General features: G+C 37.4%; 1 protein-coding gene across 1 annotated transcript in view; it reads left to right on the forward strand.

Moving 5' to 3' along the window:
* LOC109053785 overlaps positions 1-14,503 on the forward strand; it is a 26,342-nt gene extending 11,839 nt beyond the window's left edge. The window contains exon 4 of the mRNA XM_042756046.1: positions 14,229-14,503. Coding sequence (XP_042611980.1) covers positions 14,229-14,503 — 275 coding nt within the window. The remainder of the gene's footprint in view (positions 1-14,228) is intronic.
* Positions 14,504-14,797: the final 294 nt, after the last annotated feature.

Raw genomic sequence — 14,797 nt, forward strand, 5'->3', positions numbered from 1 at the left:
AATAATAAGAAAAAGGGAAAGAACTTACCACAGCAGTTGTAGACAGGGAAGAAGAAGCTCAAACCTCATATCTTCAGAGAGAATCAATCTGAAATTCGCGCTGGGAAGACGTCACTCGCGTAAGTAGGGAGATCACGTCGGCTTGGGCACCACTTTGTAAGGTCCACGCACACGGTCCAAGGAAGGTATCCGGTGCTGGCTGAAGGTTTGCTTGCGTGTTCGGTCTTTTCAGTGCGTAGAGTTATTCAATTTAGGTTAAACTCAAATCTGACTCCATTTAATGATCTAATCTGACTCCATTTTAGTATGACCCCGAATTTAGTTTGAAAGGCAAATTGGTTGTTTGTCTGTCTCAAAGTATTATTATTCTCACATTTGTTTATTCTATTTATTCTTTAATATTATTGTACTCGTTCATTCAGGTGCTCATGTCTCTAACAAGGATACCACATAATCTACTAGAGTCAATAATTACAGAGTAAAACAGAATAAAATCAAATGTAACAATTTATTATCAGTCAGGTAAATATGTATTCTGCCAATTACATATCCAATTCAAAGATATCAAATCAATACAAGACATCAAATTCTCAAAGATTAATTTATTTTTTGTTTTTAACAGTATTAACACCATTGTTTCCATGAATGGGATTGTGATGTGCAGTATTGACTATTTAAGGAGATTATTTATTTGAAACTATGGATATTGTTGTTGTTTATCAAGAAACAATGTTTTATATGCATTTGTTTTCAGTTTGTTTTTTAAAAAATGATTAAAAATGTCAATAGCAGGAAAAATAAACTAGTGGGAGGGGTGGGAGGTGTAAATATTTAAGAACCAAAATTAGTGAAATGGTGCCTCGAAGCTCCTTAGGTGGTTCCTGGCCATCCTAATAAAAGGGTTCCTCCAGAAACCCTGTTAAAGTTCCTCAGAGAACCACCCCTTTTAGAATGGTGCCTAGAGGCTCTACAGAGGGTTCCGCCGGTGTGGCAAAGTGAAGGACCCCAAAAGGTGCCTCCAGGAACCATTAGTTTTTACAGAGCTCTGTGTTTGCTAAACGTTCTGTAATTTATTAGTAATTATATAGCCTAATACAGCATGTAGTGTAGGCCTATGCCATGCCTCATCTTATTCGTTTTTGTTAATAAACTTTTTGTAAGCTTGTTTGTTATTGAATCTTACTCTTTTATTGTTGTTGTGCATTTTACTTAAAAAAAAACTCAATGAATCCATCTTTATTTTTTAGTCTTGAAAGGTGTATGTATAGATGTAAGCAAAACAGACAATTATCTTTTATTGTAAAACCTGACTAGATCGCAAAGTCGAAAGTGAAAGCATCCGAAGCCGGGCTTATAACACAGCAAAAAAGGAACTCCATTCACAAAATTCAAATTCCAAATAATACTACTGATGAAAAAGACCGGGTTTGATTTTTGGTTTGAATTTTCCTTTTAACCATGATAAAAGTTAATCAGCATGCATTGATTAATAGCATGTTGTAGAAAAAAAAAAAAACGCTCTTGCGACCAACTCAGAAAGTTCGACCAGAGGGAAAAATGAGCGCTGAATTGCCCAGTTCATTGCTCAGCACCACCGTTCAAATATTTTTGCCGCCGTCCCTGGTACATTGATGTATTTTTGAAAAGCGAAAATTACGTTTTCCAATTCTAAACCCAATCCCCTACTAAATTAGATTATTAAATAAAAAACTAGCAAGATGAGTTGCGTGGTTTCCCCACCACTTTTTAAAGCAAAGTTACGCTACTGTGTGTGTGTGTAACGATATATATATATATATATATATATTCCTATAATAGCTTGATCAGTCCAAAATTTCAAAATTATACAATTGAGTGTTAAATACCGTAAACAGAGACATGGTCTGAAAAACTGACAAATTCAGATTTATGTAGCTTTATTCGTTTAGTAAAAAGGTGTATAGAGTATAGCACTCGGATACCTTAGTGCTGACCATTGTCACATAACATCATTTTAACTAATGTTTAACAGCTCAATGGTGTATACAGATTATATGGAAATACAATGTAAAGCCAAATCAAATCCAACAATGTTAACACCAACTCACAATTCAGTTTGAACACATAGCTTAATGGTACACAACTTATAAAATATCATGTTAATAAATTTGTTATATATTTATTTTTAATGTAGCGAGAACAATCGGGAACTAAATTAAGATTAATGTTTTGGCATATGATATGTTTATTTTACAATCAGATAATAGTAAATGGAGAGTCAGTGAAAGCAACATTTGATTGGCTACAAGAAGGTGGTGGACCCCAGTTCGCTCAGATTTCATGAACTGAAGAAAAAACGCTATCAAGGTACGGAACTGCTGGGACCGCAGCATCTCGTACCCTATTCAGGGAACCGTGGTTACATACGTAACCAAGATGTTCCCTTTCATAGGTCACTTTGATGCTGTGGTGATGTCACCGTATGGGAACCCTATACCATAACGCCTGACGTACCTGATAGCTGGGATCCAAGGAAAGCATCTGCTCAAGTGGAGAGAGAACCCGGGAGCCAGGAGCCCATCCTCACATCCAGACTTTAAAACTTGATAAAAGTGCTCGGGGAGGACCCATCCTGCCGCAGCACAGATATCATCCATAGAAGATCCACTGAGAAAAGCTTGCGATGAAGCCACTGCTCTCGTGGAATGAGCTCTAATTCATAAGGGCGAAGCAAGTCCGCGCGGCTCATAGGCTAAGGATATTGCCTCCACCAACCAATGGTACATGTGTTGCTTTGTGACAGCATGGCCTCTATTCTTATGTCCAAAATAGACAAACAGCTGGTTGGACTCACTCCATGGAGCTGTTCGATCAACATAAGTCTTCAGCGATCTGACAGGGCAAAGACTCAGATCTCCTAACCCCGCCTCTGCAGGGGGTAAAGCTTCCAAGACCACCTGTTGAAAGTGAAAGGGGTTCGAGGCGACCTTAGGGACATAATTAGGCCTTGGTCGCAGCAATACTTTCACAAACCCTGGTGCAAAGTCCATGCACAAGGGCGAAACAGAAAGAGCCTGTAAATCCCCAACTCTCTTGAGGGAGGATAAAGCCACAAGAAGAACTGTCTTTAAAGTCAGGATTTTATCCGATACAGTTTCCAAGGGCTCAAACAGATGTCCTGATAGACCTTGCAACACAATGGATAAATCCCATATAGGAACTCGCACAGGGCGGAAAGGCCTTAGACGTCGCGAACCCTGTATAAAGCGAGAGACCAGTGGATGATGGCCCACTGAAGTACCATCTATATATACATGGTTAGCTAAAATGGCTGCCACGCAGACTTTAAGAGTGGCTGGTGTTACTCCATCAGAAAAACGGTCTTGAAGAAACTCCAGTACTGAAGCCACGGGGCAGTAAACCGGATCCATATTACGAATTCCACACCAGGCAGTAAATAGTTTCCATTTGAAAGCATATAAGCATCTCGTAGAAGCTGCCCTAGAATTCATTGTAGTCTCGGTGATTCCAACTGAAAGACCGGGACATATTAACTCACTCCGCTCAGAGGCCAAGCCCACAGTTTCCATAGATCTGGCCTTGGGTGCCAAATCATCCCTCGTGCTTGCGATAGTAAGTCCTGTCTGAGGGGAATCTTCCACGGAGAGCCCGCTAGCAGACTGACCAGATCCGCAAACCACTGCTCCACTCTGTCCAGCTGTATTCTGGATAGCACTGCTGGAATTAGTCGAATTGGAGGAAAAGCATATAAGCTGGTCCTGGGCCAATTGTGAGCTAACACATCCAAGCCTAGGGGCGATGGAGGGCACAGGGAGAACCACAGCGGGCAATGCGTAGTCGTGCTCAAGGTGAATAAGTCCACTTTTGCTTCTCCAAATACTTGCCATATAAGGCTCACCGTTTGTGGGTGCAACCTCCATTCCCCTTGCTCCAGGGTCTGTCTGGAGAGCAAATCCGCTCCGAAGTTCAAGTGCCCGGGGACATGTACCACTCGGATCGACAGGAATCTGTTCTGAGACCAAAGAAGAATATTCCTCGCCAGCCTGCACAGGGGGCGAGAGCATAATCCTCCCTGATGATTCAGATACGACACAACCGCTATGTTGTCTGACCTGACTAGTACATGATGGCCGATCAGCAGATTTGAGAAATAATGGAGAGCTAGAAAAACCGCCAGCAATTCCAACCTGTTTATATGGCAGCCGCGCGTGTGTCAACCGTCCATACTCCGTGAAACAAGCTTCCCCAACCGGTGAAATGTTTTGGCTTTTCATCCACCACTTAAATGGCCGCATATGAAGCAAGCCCAGATGGATTACAGGGAATGCCGCTGCCGAGCTGGGAACAACATGCCAAAAGTGTAATCGCAGAAAAATGGAAGTCAGAAGAATGCAGATCATATTTATTTTGCTTTAGCATGAAGATGCAGTTTCACAATACTTGAATTACACTTATGGTTAACAGTATAAATGCTGCTAAATCATTTTTTTTCCTTGCGCTTGAAAACGCGATTTACACCTTTACAAAGCTTATCTTGCGCATGCAAAATTTAATTTATGCTTACAGTTTTATGGACACTTCCACAACACCTACCCTGCGTATGCTTTAATTTATGCTTACAGTTTTATGGACACTTCCACAACACCTACCCTGCGTATGCAAATCTTTATGGCGTCATTTTAACTCCATACTTTAAGCGACATCTTTTCTCATTAAAATTAAATCTTTTCTGCATAATAACGAGATATGTCGTAAAAAACGATGTAAATTATTTGTTAAAATGGCATCTTTTTCTCGTTTTAACAACATATATCATATAAATGATATGTTTTCCCAGTATTTAGAGATGGTACATTATGTGAGCGATAAGTCCGCACTGCTGTCGCCACAGTCTGACATAAAACAAGGATCTGCACGCTGCTCAAATTATTTAAATACTACACTGTTTTAAATGCATTTTAATGTAATGGTTTTGATTTTAGCGGCATGTTTTATTAGGAATAATTTCCAATCTACAATATAGTGCTATCCAACTCAGACCCATGACTCTATAGGCTATGATCAGATCAAAACAGTTATTTTTGAATAATCGGCTATGGCTTAATATTTCTTTATTTGAATGTCTGAAGTTTTGATTTAACAACAAATCGAAATACGAAAAAAAAAACAGAGATTTTCTGATAATTATTATTTCGTTCTGTTGGAAAATTAAGCTAGATTTTTCGTAGGCCTATATATTTGTTTGTGGGTAAACCAATGGCTTCTGCTTTAAATATTTGTTTCACATGCATGAGCAGCTGTGATACCTTAGTCTGATTATATATTAATTATGTATTAGTGATTATACATTATTAAATGATATCTTTAGCTGAAAATCAAGCCACGCATCGCATCGCGTTCTTCTTCTGGGTAAAATATCAGGCTTTGCTTTTAAAGGAATAGGCAGCGCTGCACTGCGTGTGTGCACAAAATACAGATGAGCTCAGATGGAAAAGACTGTACAGAAGGCCTAACTCTTGTTGGATTTAGACTATACGAATTAAATAAACACAAATTTACCAACTCCTACCGACAATGTTTTCTGGAAGTATTCCTGAGCCCATGTTGTGATTTCCATTACAGTAGCATTCCTGTATGTGATGCATTGCCGTCTAAGGGCCCGAAAATCACAGGCATCCAGTATGGTTTTCCGGCCTTGACCCTTACGCACAGAGATTGCGTAACAGAAATTTTGTTTCGTGTGATCAAAGATGAGTTTTTATTTTTAATGGCATTTCAAAATGTCTCACTTTCAACATTTGATATGTTATCTATATTCTATTGTGAATAAAATATAAGTTTATGAGATTGGTAAATTATTCCATTCCTTTTTTACTACACAATTTGTACAGTGGTCCAACTTTTTTGAATCGGGTTTGTATAAAAACTCAAGTAAAGTACAGATACTCCCAAAAAATACTTAAGTACTGTTAATTAATATACAAATAAACTGACCCCGTCCTATCTCGTTGCCACCAAAGTTTTCTCAGTCCTCCAGAAGTGTTCACGGCCGTGGGAAGAAAAGGCACAACAGACACAAAATCTGAGTATACCTTCACTTCAAAATCTTTATTGTTTTACACAGGGTATATATAAGGATAAAATGAGGGTGGTACAGCCCTTTCAACCAATAGGATACAGATTATATATGTGTTGAGTATGAGCCAAAACAACAAGTTATATAAGTCATACATATGGTTCAGGAAACTACTGGAACCCAGAATTAGCACCTAGACTGAGCGTCTACCCATTATCTTCACTTGATTGAACCCTATGCATCAACTGCGCATGCGGGTATACATTGAGGTAAAGAGATATAGGAATAGAAAAGAGAGAGAGAGCACACAGATGGGAGGAGGGAGAAAACCAAGGGGAAAGAAAGGGAGGGTAGGAGCAAGGCAGCAGATGAGATCTCATATAATAGAAAACATCTGGAAGGGAGGAGGGATTATAGAGAGGCACAAAAACATCTGGCAGAGAGCATAATATAATCTAACAAGTACTGTAACAAAGTATTTTTACTTTGTTACATTACACCACTGCCTAAAAAACGTGATAAACTATATCATAACAATGTGATAAGCTGATAGGGGCAGCATTGTATTAGTGGTACGTCAATACAGGGGTGTATATGACTTGGTCGAAACCACTGAGGCAAGCAGCTTAGATCATAACTGAGGCTGAGTAAGTGGGTGCGCCGCTTGCACTGACAGAACATGTGACGACGCATCTAGGTTATAAAACCTCTCAACAGTGCTGGGTGACGCCCAATAGTATGTTCCTATGTAGCTGTGTTTTTTCTGCGTTGTGTTGAAACGAAAGACAGACTGCGAAAATTCTTGCCATCAGATCCTCGTTTATTCTGGATAACACAAATGGAAATATATGAGGAGGACTCATGCAGAGAGGTGGAAAGAGTACAAAAATATTCTACTCAAGTAAAAGTACCATTACATGAATGAAATTTTACTTAAGTAAAAGTAGCAGTCTAAAAATCTACTCAAGTAAAAGTAAAAAGTAGCTCATTTAAAATTTACTCAGAGTAAAAATTACTTAGTTACATTTTAACAGTGGGAGGGAGGCAAAAATGGGATAGACTAAGGGTGTCAAACTCAGTTCCTGGAGGGCCATAGCCCTGCACAGTTTAGATATACAGTAACCCTAATTAAACACACCTGATCCAGCTAATCTAATCATTTAGGCTTATTTGAAAACTACATGATACTGTGCTGGGAGCAGGGTTAGAACTAAACTCTGCAGAGTTTGACCCCCCTGGGATAGGCCTGTTAATCTCAAACTAGTTGTTTTTTAATTCAAGGAATCAGTTATTTAGAATAATAAGACATTTTGGGCTGTTACCAGGCAAATCAGTATCAACAAACTCATCTTTTTAATGCAGAGGAAATGCAGAAGCTTCATCGGAAGTGGCATTTATATGTATTACACATTGTTCACAGTGCAGGACAAGAATGCATTTAACCTGCAGTTACAAATGCATGAATAATGTTTTGATATACAAGACATAAAATGTTGAATACTCAATTAATGTATGTGTCAGCAAGTCACTGTTAATAATAAGTGAGTCATTGCGATTGAACCGAATCATTCATGCAGCATATAAACCAGCATGCAGCAGCAATGCACGATGCGATGTGATGTCTCATGCAGAATGGGGCAATATACTTTCACAAAAAGCACATTTTACAAACATTATAACAATGGAACATGTACCTGGATAACACAAATGGAAATATATGGGTCTTTTGTATATATTGGGCCAGCTGTGGCCTAATGGTTAGAAAGTTGTACATCTTGTAACCCGAAGGTTGCAGGTTTGAGTTTCGGTGCTAGCAGGAGTTGTAGGTGGGAGGGAGTTAGATAACAGCGCTCTCTTCCACCCTCAATACCCATGGCTGAAGTGCCCTTGAGCAAGGCATTGACATCTCAAGGCATTGAACCCCCCAGTTGCTCTCTGGGCGCTGGATATAGCTGCCCACTGCTCCTGGTGTGTGTTCACTTCTCACTGCTTGGATGGATAAAAAGCAAGCACCAATTCTGAGTATGGGTTACCATACTTGGCAAATGTCACGACTTTCACTTTTTCACATAAACCAGCGTGCGGCTGCAATGCACGACGCTGAGAAAGAGAAAATTACAGATATTAAAAAGAAACTTCAGTATAGAAAAATAATCAATGAAACATCTGAGTGTGCATCACAGAGGGGCTTTAGATCACAATCATACAACTATATCATGTGAAATACATGAAATGCGGCCCTAATTGATTCGCTGCAGAAACTTGTGCGACCTACCGCTGTGACGTCTCATGCAGACTGGGAATCAGCAAGGCTGAGTTTAAAAGCAGAGACAAGTGGAATCACAAAATCGTTTCCTAAATACACACCTGCTACACCTGGACAACCGGAGACTGCAGTTTCAGAACCGCAGTTCTAGGACCCTAGTCAGAGGGCAGCAATCAGAGTCAGCAACTTTATCGATTCTCAATTAAGTTTGATTTTATATACCTTAAAATGATGCAAAGACATAGCCAAACTGAGAACCGTTTGCCATGTTTTAATTAGGCTTAACACCGTTGACTCAGCACAATTAAACTTAGTAATTAAACATAAAAAGATGATAAAAAGCATGTTGATGTGAGATGTGTCAGATTTACCTGCAGCTTACTGTATTAGTGTGAAAACTTGTCTGAAACTCATTGTTTTACCATGCAAGTTTAAGTATAAATCATCTTTAATAATTAAACTGGGCTCGCTGCTTGGTAGTGTTATTAATAAGTGTTTATAAGCCTGTCATTTTGGCAGTACTTTAATATTGTTAATGTTTGACAGGCATGGTCAGCGGTTTGCCTTCTTGACTGATGAGGCCACAATTTTTGGTTCAAGGAACTCTTTTTAGCCAGTGTACAGAGTGCCATCTCTGAGGGAATTCACATCCATGTTGTTGATGACCCACACCGCAGAAGAAAAGCGACTGGTGGACTTCATTGTAAAGTTACAGTGATCTGAGGACGGTAAAATTTGACATTGTTCTCTCTTCTGACTACTGTTATCAGTCTCTGTCAGTTTTTTTTTCCTTTGATTGAAAGTTGTGAAATGCTATCGTAGAGTTTTTTCTTTTGCTATTTGAGCAAATTTAGAATGCAAAAAAAATATATTTGTGATACTCTCCTGTTCACTGCTCTCGAAGTTTACCCAACTAAGAAAACTTCCGCTGCTGAGAAACACAGGAATGTGAAAAAGGTTTATTAAGCTATATACAGCTATCTTGAGGCCTATCAATTTCTTAAAATGTCCTGTGTGAATTTTCCCAATCAGTGACCTCTATTTAGAGCAGGAAAGAAAGTTTTATTATTAATTGCATTGTACATAAAATTTTAATTGACTTTATTAATTTAAATTGAATTCTTTTTTTAGGTACATTAAATGCTTTTTAAAGTTCTAAGATATGAGTCAAATTTATTGGTTTACAGTTTTGTCAAGGTGTAAATGTTTTATTTTTTGACAAATATTATTTGACAATAACAATATTAACACTGATGTTTCCATGAATCAACTAGTCCCACCTCCTTGTTTCCCTTGGTCACGCCCTCTTGTTAAGGCCTTGTCTTGTCCTCGTTTCTGTAATTGTGCTCACCTGGCCCTCGTGTACCATCCTCCCTTTATATTGTGCTGTTTTTCCTCCTGTGTTTTGTTGGTTTATCTTGTGCCATAGAGACAGTTACTGACTTGCACCTTTATAGTCCAGTCTTACCCTGGGGTGTATTCCAGAAAGCAGGGTTAACGTACCGTGAACTAAACCCTGAACTCTCGGTTGATTAACCCCAAACCTTGCTTACTCGAGGTATGTGGTTCCAAAAATGCGTCCGGGAGTAAGTTCATTCAACTCAGAGTATGTTCCTGGTTAAGACTCAAGACATTCTCAACAAGAGTGACGAATCGACGAGTCACTATGGAAACGGACGCTAAGAAAAAGCGCGCCAAGCTGTTTCTTTCTTCTTCTTTTGTTCATTAGTTGTTTACATGCTTAGTGTATATCGCCACCTAATTGATGACCGTGATTTTTTTTTCCGTGTAATCTTTAATCCTTGAGAATGTGAATTATATTTTTTGTTTTATGCTAATTATATATTGAGTCATATCAGATATGTATTTTGATTTAGAATTTAGACATTATAGAAAATCCATGTGTGAGATAATATAACATGTAATAAATAAAATAAATATTTATAAGTTAAACATTACCTTGTCATAATGTTTTATAATTTATACAGATAACTCTTATATATGGCAATAAAAGAAATAATCATATTAGAATAATGTTACCTTATTTATTACTTATATTAGTGCTTCCTCATTAACATATCAAAAAAAATATATATATATATATATATATAATAAGCTATATTACATATTGTAATATTATATAATGCTGTGCGCTATCTGTCACGCCCACTGAAGGCTCGCTGAAGTGAACTAACCCTGGGAACAGAAGCTGCTCCGGAGCAGGTTAAGTTCAGAGAGTGAGTTGCTATGACTACTAACATACCCTGAAAGTTACCTGCGTTTTTGGAACCGAAAGTTGAGGTTATCCACTTACTTACTCTTAAACATACCCGGGTATGTCACATAACCTGCTTTCTGGAATACCCCACTGTTATTGCGTATTCTTGTTGTAGTTTTTTGCTCTTGTTTTTGTTTTTTTAGTTTTCTGACTTTGGTTTAGCTCTTTAGTAATCGTTTATATTGAATTATAATATCAGATTTAGTTTATTCATCAGTTTTGTTTTCTGCTCTTGAACTGTTTAGTTTTATATTAGATATACTTGGATCTTTCCATTACATTTGTTTGTATAGCCCTTAATCACTGTTAAAAAAGGATAACACTTAAGATGTTTAAAGAGCGACTGCATAAGGAAATATACATTTTTTATATGGAAAACCATATATCATTTTTTTTATTTACTTCTCAACTATACATTTATGCTGTGTTTTTTGTGGAAATTTTGAAGTTCTTTACCTATTTACTGCACAATTACATAACTAGGCCATAAATTGGCACATGAAATATGATTTTTTTGTTTTTTAAGAAAGAATCAACTAAATGATGATCTTAATTAAATCTAAATAGTTTTTGGACATTGTTCTATGTGTTAGGGATAGAATACTGCCATCTGGAGGTTAGTCGAAAAACCTTTTTTCTTCTAGTTAAGGAATTAAAGTGCAATGAGCACATGTCTCCAATAGAGGTCCATAGAGACTCATTCATTTTCACTTCATTTTTCTTGATGCTTCAACTTCTCCTCACAACTTTAATATATATATATTTTGCGAATATATATTTAAATATTTTGAAATGCATAAAATATATTTTGAATGATCTGCTTTTGCAAATTATTATACATACATTTGCAGAAACATTACAAGTCACCACTATGACATGACTGTAATCACATACTATTTATTTCAGAAAATTATTTTATCAACAATTATGGAACATGCTTGTTCCATGTTGCATATGTGACATTTTTCAGATTTATGCCAGTTTAGTTGATTTTATTTGCCAATTTCTATAAGAAATGCTCTCTGTTGCAGTCACATGTGTGTGTTAGTGTGTGTGTGTGTGTGTGTATGAGATAGAAAGCTTGTTCCACTTTGTGTTTATGCTCTAGGACCAGACCTTGATTTAAATGTAATTTTTTTTAGATTTATGCCAGTTTTTATTTTATTTGCCAATTTCTGTAAAAAATGCTCTCTGTTGCAGTCACATACATTTGTGTGTGTGTGTGTGTGTGTGTGTGTGTGTGGTGTGTGGTGTGTGTGTGTGTGTGGTGTGTGTGTGTGTATGAGATAGAACGTTCGTTCTACTTTTTATTTATGGCTCTAGGACCAGACCTTGGTTTATATGTAGAAAATTTCAGATTTATAATGGATTTTCCATTTTGGATCTCTCTCTGGGTTTAAAATTAATTGGAGTAAGTCATGTCTACTTCCCCTCAATTCTAAATTTGATCCCACTTCCCTTTCGGTATCTATTCCATTGGTTCAAAACTTTAAGTACTTGGGGATAGATTTTTTTCCTTCCCTGCAAGAAATCCTTTCAAAAAACTATAATAGTATTCTAGCCAAAATATCCTCAGATTTGGAAAACTGGTCTCGTCTTCCTACTTCTCTTCAGGCTCGTATATCGGTGATTAAAATGAATGCTCTCCCACATATCAATTTCTTTTCTTCCATGATTCCTCTCGCTCCACCAGTTGGCTACTGGAACAAACTTGATGCATGTGTTTCACGATATATATGGAATGGGAAACGTCCTCGTATTAAACTGACTACCTTACAACAAAGTAGATTACATGGAGGTCTTTCTCTCCCTAATTTTAGACTGTATGCTCAAGCCTTTTCCCTCAAAGTTTTATCAGTTTGGTTTGACCCTGATGCTTCTGTATCTTGGAGAACAATTGAGGAATCTATTGTTTATCCATATAAATTGAAGCATCTTGTTTTTTCGGGGGTTCCGCTTAGGCAGTGTAAATCTAGGTTTGGCCCCATTGTAACCATCTCCTATCCACATGGAAGGATGTTGAAAGACGTTTACAACTAGTTACAATATGGCATAAGCATTCACCAATTTTCCACAACAATAATCTTTTATCAGGCAATACTCCATTCCATTGTCCGCAATGGACTAATAATAAAGTAAACACTCTGGGAGATATCTATGATGATAGTGGGTTTACAATCCTTCCAGAATCTTAAAACTCAATATAATCTGCCAGGCACTTCCTTTTTTATGTATTTGCGCATTAGATCGGCCTTACGGGCCTATGGGGTGCCCTGGAACTCTCAACTGCCTATTCACCCTTTATGCAAACTAATCCTTTCCTCTGAGGAATTTCCCTCTTCTGCTTCAGTCATCTACCTTTTTCTTCTTGAGCATTCATACAAACTTTTATCTATTACAACTGTTTGGGCTAAGGATCTTAATGAGGATGTACATGTTTTATTTTCGGATCAGATATGGGGAATGTTAAACTGTCTTCTAAAACCCTAACCACCAAATGATTCATTGGAAATTTACTTGACTTCAATGAAACGTTTTCATATGAATCTGTCTTCTTCTCCTAAGTGCAATCTACGGTCACAAGGATCTTTAGGCACATTTTTGCATTTTTTTTGGGAGTGCCCCTCTCTCTCTCCTTTTTGGTCTCAGCTCTCACAGGACCTTTCTTATTTGTTGGGTACTGAGATTTGTTTGACTCCATGCCATTTTTTCATGAATGACTTTTGGGACCTTACCTTGTCCGTCCAACAAAGATGTTTACTGTTAGCTGCTCTCACAGCAGCAAAAAAGTTGTTAGTCAACCGTTGGAATCATTGGACATTATCTTGATGGAACTCTCAACTTCTCGTATACATGGGTCTAATGTGAAAACTGTTAATTTATGGCATTCATCTTTTAATGTTGTGTCATCTTTTCTAAAATCTTTGTAAATATTATTTTATTGTATTTTATGTATTAATATTACTTAATTTATTTTTTATTATTATTATTTATTTTACTTTATGTATTTATTTATTATTTTTCTTCTCTACCCTTAAGTCTGCCAGGGGGTGGGATGGGTTGGGATGGGTTCTAAATTTGTACAGTTGCTTTTTGCTTGATACTACTGTTCACAGGAAAAAAAAAAAAAAAAAAAAAACTCAATAAACAGTTGTTAACAAAAAAAAGATTTATAATGGATTTACTTTTATTTTTTTGACAAACAAAATTTTAAAAAGGCATTTTTTTCATTTTCCCATTCATTTTCAGTGTGGGGTCAATTGACCCCAAACACCTTAAATGGTAATTTTTTTTTTTTACACACCTTTAGAACAACCAAATCAAGCCCAGTTTTTTTGTGCATGTTTAGATAGATTATTTAGGAAAAGTCACAGAGTTTCATGCCCCTGAGATGAAGGTAACACTTTAAAAAAATGGAGGAAAAGTCCAGTGGGGTCCCCAAACAGTGATTAAGGGTTAATTTTGCTTTACTTTTTATTTTACAAACCACCTTTTTTTTTTTTTTTTTTTTTTACGTTATTTCTCTGTGTGTTGCGCTGAGTAGTGCTGTTGTTGCATGGTCTTGAGTGGTGCCTTGTGTGTGTGTTTGTGCTGTGTGTTCCCTCCAGACCTGCTCTACCAGCCTGAGACTCCCTGCCTGTTAGTTTCTCAAGGTGGCTTGCCAACCAAGCCTGGTGCTGAGAACGACTCTCTGATACTGTCTGCTTTGAGCTCCTTCACTCTGCTTACATGCTCTGCTGTTCTCTGCTCTGGTTTTCTCTCCATCCTTCTGCCCAGATTTGACCAACGACTGAGACTGTACCCCACACTGTCTACCTCTCAGGGGATTGTTCTCTCCCTTCCGGTTGGAGCTGTCCCAAGATTGTCCACCTCTGTGCTGTGACACAAATGTGCTTAGCAGTAACGAAAAATACTACTGAATAAACTATCCAAATGATTGAAAAAAAAGAAATCTCTTTACATTATTAATTAAACATATGAATTTTTCTTTTATTGGAAATCTCTTTATTTTTTTAATTTATGATTTTTTTTCTTTTATTGGGTGATTAACAACAGGGACAGCAGGGAAGCTGTTTAACTTTACAAATGAAAGACATAACCGACTGGATTTTCTTTAAGTACCATGTTAGCCTGTTATTCTTCTCACATCTAAAAATAGAACGTGATGGAAAATGTA

Source organism: Cyprinus carpio, unplaced genomic scaffold, assembly GCF_018340385.1.
Source record: "Cyprinus carpio isolate SPL01 unplaced genomic scaffold, ASM1834038v1 S000006776, whole genome shotgun sequence".
Classification (NCBI taxonomy): domain Eukaryota; kingdom Metazoa; phylum Chordata; class Actinopteri; order Cypriniformes; family Cyprinidae; genus Cyprinus; species Cyprinus carpio.